Source organism: Sapajus apella, unplaced genomic scaffold (genome assembly GCF_009761245.1).
Source record: "Sapajus apella isolate SASKATOON/1434 unplaced genomic scaffold, GSC_monkey_1.0 scaffold60, whole genome shotgun sequence".
In the NCBI taxonomy this organism is placed as follows: Eukaryota; Metazoa; Chordata; class Mammalia; order Primates; family Cebidae; genus Sapajus; species Sapajus apella.
This window is the reverse complement of record NW_022437000.1, coordinates 13,847,990-13,853,666: the sequence shown is the minus strand read 5'-3', so window position 1 is coordinate 13,853,666 and position 5,677 is coordinate 13,847,990. Positions and strand designations below refer to the sequence as shown.

The window sequence follows — 5,677 nt, the reverse complement described above, 5'->3', positions numbered from 1 at the left end:
GAGACCACGGCCTCCCCCGGGCACCAGCACCCTCAGCGTCTGAGACCACGGCCTCCCCCAGGCACCAGCACCCTCAGGGTCCAAGACCCCGGTCCAGGAGCGCATCCTCCCGGGAGCTTGGTGGCTGCCCCCAGGCAACTGAGATTCTGCTTAAGAAGAGCAGGAGGCATTTCCAGCCCTGTGACCCAAGGAAATGGCCGGGCATTGCTGGTAGAGTCAGTCATGGCCTTGCCCAGGACTGACTTCTGCAGGGACTCAGCTCCTCACCCTTCACAGACTTGGTGAGCTCAGTGACGTGGCCAGTGCCATGTGCAGCCACAGGGGCCTGCGTGGGTGAGACGCCGTGTCCACATCACAGGGAGGCCTCAGGGATTCGGGAGAGGTGGGGTGGCCGACTTCACGGGGGACTGGGGAGTGGGGCAGAGGGTTTGTCTGGGCCTGGGCCCCGTGGAGCATAGGAGACGGGTGCCCACGGAGAGCATCGGAGAGGATGGCGAGAGCAGAGCGAGAATCCACTGGGTCCCAGACCCGCTGCGGCCCGCCTTGAGCCCACGCGCTCCCTGGACACCTGCTGATCCCACGAAGGCGCCACGCCCTGCCTCTGGACCTCACTCGTTGCTTCTCTGTCAGGGCAGCCCCTCGTGGTTGGCTGCTGGCCTCACTTCCTGGGAAGAGCCCCATTCCCAGCCACCCCTCGGGCCTGGGGGCTGAGCTGAGTGACTGGCCTGGAGTGGCCTCTGACTCAACTGAGCTCTGGGGGGAAGTTCTTCCCGGCAAGGCTGCTTCGAGGCTCCTAGCCTGGTCTCTTCCATCACAAGCTTCATTTAAAGCTTTGGAATTGTCCCTGTGGCATTTGAATACCTGGCCGAATGGCTGTTGTGGGAAGTCAGAGTGGCTGCAGAAAGCCGGAGTCTCCACCACCATTCTTGGTTCCGACACGGCAGAGGCCCCGTGGGTCTGGAATCTGCTCGCTCTGAGGCTCTCTGAGGACCCAGGGTTTGGAGAATCCCCTGGCATGTGACTTCCTTACAAGGCTGTGCTGGTGTGCAAGTTCCTGGGACAGAGAACGCAGTGATTCACTGGAACAGTGTGCCAGGGAGCAGTGGGTGCTGGGTGCAGGCCAGCGGCCAACAGCTGGGCCTGGTTCCTGCCGGAGTTGACGTTCCCGGGTCCCTGTCGTCTCTCACACCAAAATCCTCGCAAGACAGAAAGTCTAGCACAAGAGAAGAAGGAAAATTCCTTCGGCGCTCTTGGGAAGCTGGGTCGTGAGTGTCACGAAGAAAGCCGACTACAGACATTCTGGCAACGTGCCTTGGGGCAGCCCAGAGGCATTGAGGATGGGTGGGTTTTTCTGGACAAGCCAAGCGGGGCTTTCAGTCCCACCTGTCCATGAGAGGAAGCCTGGTAGGGGTGGTAACCGGCAGGGGCAGGTCTTGGGGGGGCTTCTCCCATCCTCCTGCTCAGCTACCTCCAGCCACCTGTGCTGGGACAGAGGAATTTCAAGAGGTCCCGGAGCCTCAGGCATTTCCTGTGAGGCAGCTGGCCATGCCTCACCTGAGTCCTGGAGGGAGAAGCTGGAGGAGGTTCAAGACCCGGCTCGAGGCTGTGGAAAGTGCCGATGGCCAATACAGGAAGGGCTGGGCATGGGCACGGGTGGGGGAGGAACTCAGGTTAGCTGTAGCCATGGCTGAGGGCTGAGCTCTGCTGTGGGCAGCTGTGGGCGGCTCAGGGCGGACCCCGGGCTCCGGAGCTGCAGTGCGACTGTGCTGATGGTGCTGACAGGCTCTGTCCTTCCTCTCCAGAGTCTGAAGATCAGGGGAAGCGCCCAAGCAGTAACGCAGAAGATGCCAGCTGGTAAGCAGCCGGTCCGGTGCTGGCCTGGGTGAAGGTAGAGCTGGGAAAAGTGAGGTGGACACAGGAGAGTGGACGTGGGGGACACCGGGCATCAGGTGGACACTTACAAGGGGCCCAAGGGAGCCCTGGGTCCTGAGAAGACCCGCCCAGGGCCTGGGTGGGAGGGCTGGGAGATCCTCCTTATTTGGAGAGCAATTCCATGTGGGAACAGGGCCCACCTTGGCCAGGGGAGGGGATCCTCAGGACTTGGGGGGCCCTGGCCTGAGAGTCACAACTGCACGCCTCTCACTAGACACCCCGTGGCCCTGTGGGGAAGGAGGCGTCGTCTCACTAGTGGACGGCTGGGCCCACGCTAGATATAAACAACTTGGTGACCCTTTAGGGAGAGGGGCGCGGGCCCTGGACGGCATGTCCACACTTCGCACCGCAAGCTCTTGCCTCCCTGCACCTCAGCTGGACACTCCACCCCAGCTTTGGTCCAAGACCCACTCACCCTCCTGCCATCAAAGGGGCCTTAAAAGTTATTACATACCTCAAGAATTTGTCTCAGATCTAACAGTCGATCTGCCAGCACCATGGACAAGGCAGGGCCAAGTGATCCTTCTTTACAAATGGCTCCCGTTGAGTGGAGACCAAGGATGGTGTCTGGCCGCCAGTGGCCACAGGTGCAATCAGTCGGTGAGAATGAGGGGCTCATTCGTCAGAGAGGACGTGCAAGGCGTGGGAACCTCCCACCCTGTGGGGCTCAGGGAAGCCGACGGCCTTGGTGAGGGCACTTGAGCTGGGAAGACCACATTCCTTCAGGGGCACAGCTCAAAGTGCCTGCTCACGTTGGCCAAGCCAGTCAACACCCTTGGCCAAGTCACCATTGCAGACGGTGGAGGAGCCCCTGTCCTCACTGCCGGCTACTTTCCTCTTGCCCCGGGCCATACACCACAGCGGACCTCAGAAGGGGTCACCAGGTGGGTGTGAGTAACAGGGGGGCCACCCACGGACCCCCAGCCCGCTGGCTGCCGTGGCCCATTTGGCTTCCATCGGGAGTGAGCTGTGGATCCACCGCAGGGTGGCTGCATCTTCTCACCAGATTTTGGCTCTTGGAGCAAGGTTAGACCCTGCTTTCTGAAATAAGCCCAGGTTGGCTGTAGGTAAACTCGTTGCCAGTCCAGGCCCTGGTGGTGCAGGGTAAGTTTTCCAGCCAAGATGGGTCAGCAGAGGGAGCCAGGAGGGCCAGGTTGGGGGGCCCATCCGAGCCAGACCTCCGGGCCAGGTCAGGGCCCCTCACAGGCGCCCGCAGCCCCCCGGGCATCAGCCTCAAGCCCAGGAAGACAGGCCCAGAGGAGACCCGGAGCGTCTGCAGCTGTCTGCCACTCTCCCTCCACCTCCCGCAGTCAGGCAGACCTAGCACAAGACAAGAAGGAAAGCTCCTTCGGCGCCCTGGGGAAGCTGGGTCATGAGAGTGGAAAGCGGGACCCGGAGACGGAGAAGAGCGGCTCGGAGGCCAGCACGCAGGAGGTGCAGGAAGGCACGCACGCGGATGGAGGCTGGCAGGAGGCCGAGGTCAGGCCTGAGGAGTGGTGCATGTCTGTCCTCCCGCCCGGGAGCCCGGCCTTCACTTACCTCTTTGGTCTTTACAGGAACAGGAGGCAGAGTCCATAAAGCTAAATGACCTCCAGGAAAAAGAGGCAAGAGCTTTTCCCTTTAGTAACGAAAGTAAGATGGGAGGCCCGTCAGGTGGGAGTCCTGCTGGAGCCTGGACCTGCCCGGGATGGGGCCTGGGGGTGGTCTCAGCAGCGCCAGGCTGTGAAGCTGGGGGGGGCCCCGCTACCCCAGAGAGGCTTGGGGCCAAGCTCTGAGCTTCTTTGCCCCACCCCAGGGAGCCTGACCCCAGCTTGCCAAATGTGCAGTCACTAAAGGTATGCGAGGCCCTGAGAGGAGGTGCCCTCAGCTGGACCCTGGCCCAGGAAAACCCCAGAGCCCCAGGTTCGATGTGTTGGCCAGAGACACATCACATGGGGTTCTCACGCGGCACCGCGTGAAGGAAGGTGGCGTCTGTTCTCCCTCTCAGCCGCGTGGCGGGGACGGGGACACAGCTGGACATGCTGCTTGCCAGGCGGGCCTGGGTTTCACTCCAGGCTCTTGGGAAGTCCCTCCCCCTCCCCCAGACACTGTCCTCAGAGTTGACTCAAGTGCTCCCATCAGAAACACATTCTGGGCTGGCCCGGGCGCCCAGTCAGAGACCTTGGGCAGCAAAAGTCTGAGTCACTGAAGCCGTTCACATCCTGGGTGGGGGGTCTCCAGGCAGGCTGTGGGACAGGAGTGCTGCCCTGTTGAGCAGGGCTGCGGTGGGAGTGGCCAGGACCCCTAGCTCTGGGAACTGCCCCATCTCCTGGAGGCCCCAGTTCTCAGAGGGTGAGGGTGGAGGAGATCCTCTGGGGTCACAGGGCCCTGATGGAGGCTGGGTGGGGAGGGGTGGGAAAGCCATATCTCTCCTCCAGCTCTACTGCCAGAGCTGGCCATGGGCACCTCACAGTCCACACTGCCATCAGCTCTGCCCAGCGTCCCAGGAGCCCCTGTTCAGCATTGCCAGGATCTGGGGTCCTGATGGCCATCACCAGGGTCCACCCTGGCTGCCCCAAGGGCCAGGAGCCACTGCTCCTCCCAGGGAATTGACATTCCTCCCCAGCTCACCCCAGCCTGCCATCCACACCTCTTTGGTTTCCATTTGCAGAAACCGTCTGTGTTTGTGGAGATTGATCTGGGAGACCATGCTGAGGAGGTAAAAATGAAAACCCCCTAGACAAGCAGGGCCAAAATCACGAGGAAAGGGCCCGTGCTGCCGGGCAGGGCTTGGGACGCTTCTCTGGGAGCTTGCCCCACATGGGCGTGTGTTGGAGGGGTAGGCAGAGACCTGGGCCAGCAGCTCCAGGAGAGCTCCATGATGCTGAGGATTGGTTTTGAGTGGCTTGAGGATACCCTTGCCTCTTCCCTACCCTCCCACAGTCCAACTCACTCACACTTCAGCACTATCGGAGATTCTTGGCCTGGGGTTAACCTACAGGATTCCTGAGGGTCCTCAGAACCTCTTGTGGAATCATGTTGGGGTGGGGAAAAGGGCCCAGGTCTGGAATTTCAGAAACTGGGCCTTGGTAGATGTGTAGCTCTGTCAGTAAATGCTCAAACAGCTCATCATACTTCCCTGTGCCTCAGTTGTCTCCTCTATAAAATAAGAATCATTAGTATCCACATCCCAGGGTTGTTTGGCAAAGGTCTCAGAGCAGTGCCTCATACCCAGGAAAGCTTCAGTAGAAGGTATGATCACCATGACCACCACGACTATCATCACCACCAACACGTAGTTATCATGTCACAATCATCACCATCATCATCAGCACCATCATCACCTTCACCATCATCATCACCACCATCAACATAATCCCTGTTAACATCATTTTCACTATCACCCTCATCACCATCATCACCACCACTATCGTCATCACCACGGTTATCATCATCACCATTGTTAATAATAATCATCACCACCATCATCGCCACCATCACCATCATCGCCACCATCACCATCATCACCACCATCACCAGCATCACCATCATCACCACCACTATCGTCATCACCACCGTTATCATCACCGTCATCGCCACCATCACCATCATCACCACCATCACCTTCACCATCATCATCACCACCATCAACATAATCCCTGTTAACATCATTTTCACTATCACCACCCTCACCACCATCACCTTCACCATCATCACCTTCACCACCATCACGTTCACCATCATCATCACCACCATCAACATCATC

General features: G+C 59.6%; 1 protein-coding gene across 3 annotated transcripts in view; it reads left to right on the top strand.

Moving 5' to 3' along the window:
* The window catches only part of CUNH13orf46 (chromosome unknown C13orf46 homolog), a 13,969-nt gene that overhangs the window by 2,924 nt on the left and 5,368 nt on the right, over positions 1 to 5,677 (top strand). For 2 of the 3 annotated variants that reach the window (XM_032246350.1, XM_032246348.1), the window contains exons 2-5: positions 1,803 to 1,854; positions 3,243 to 3,411; positions 3,489 to 3,536; positions 4,583 to 4,630. In XM_032246350.1, coding sequence (XP_032102241.1) covers positions 1,803 to 1,854; positions 3,243 to 3,411; positions 3,489 to 3,536; positions 4,583 to 4,630 — 317 coding nt within the window. The remainder of the gene's footprint in view (positions 1 to 1,802; positions 1,855 to 3,242; positions 3,412 to 3,488; positions 3,537 to 4,582; positions 4,631 to 5,677) is intronic. The other variant, XM_032246351.1, reaches the window with a different exon arrangement.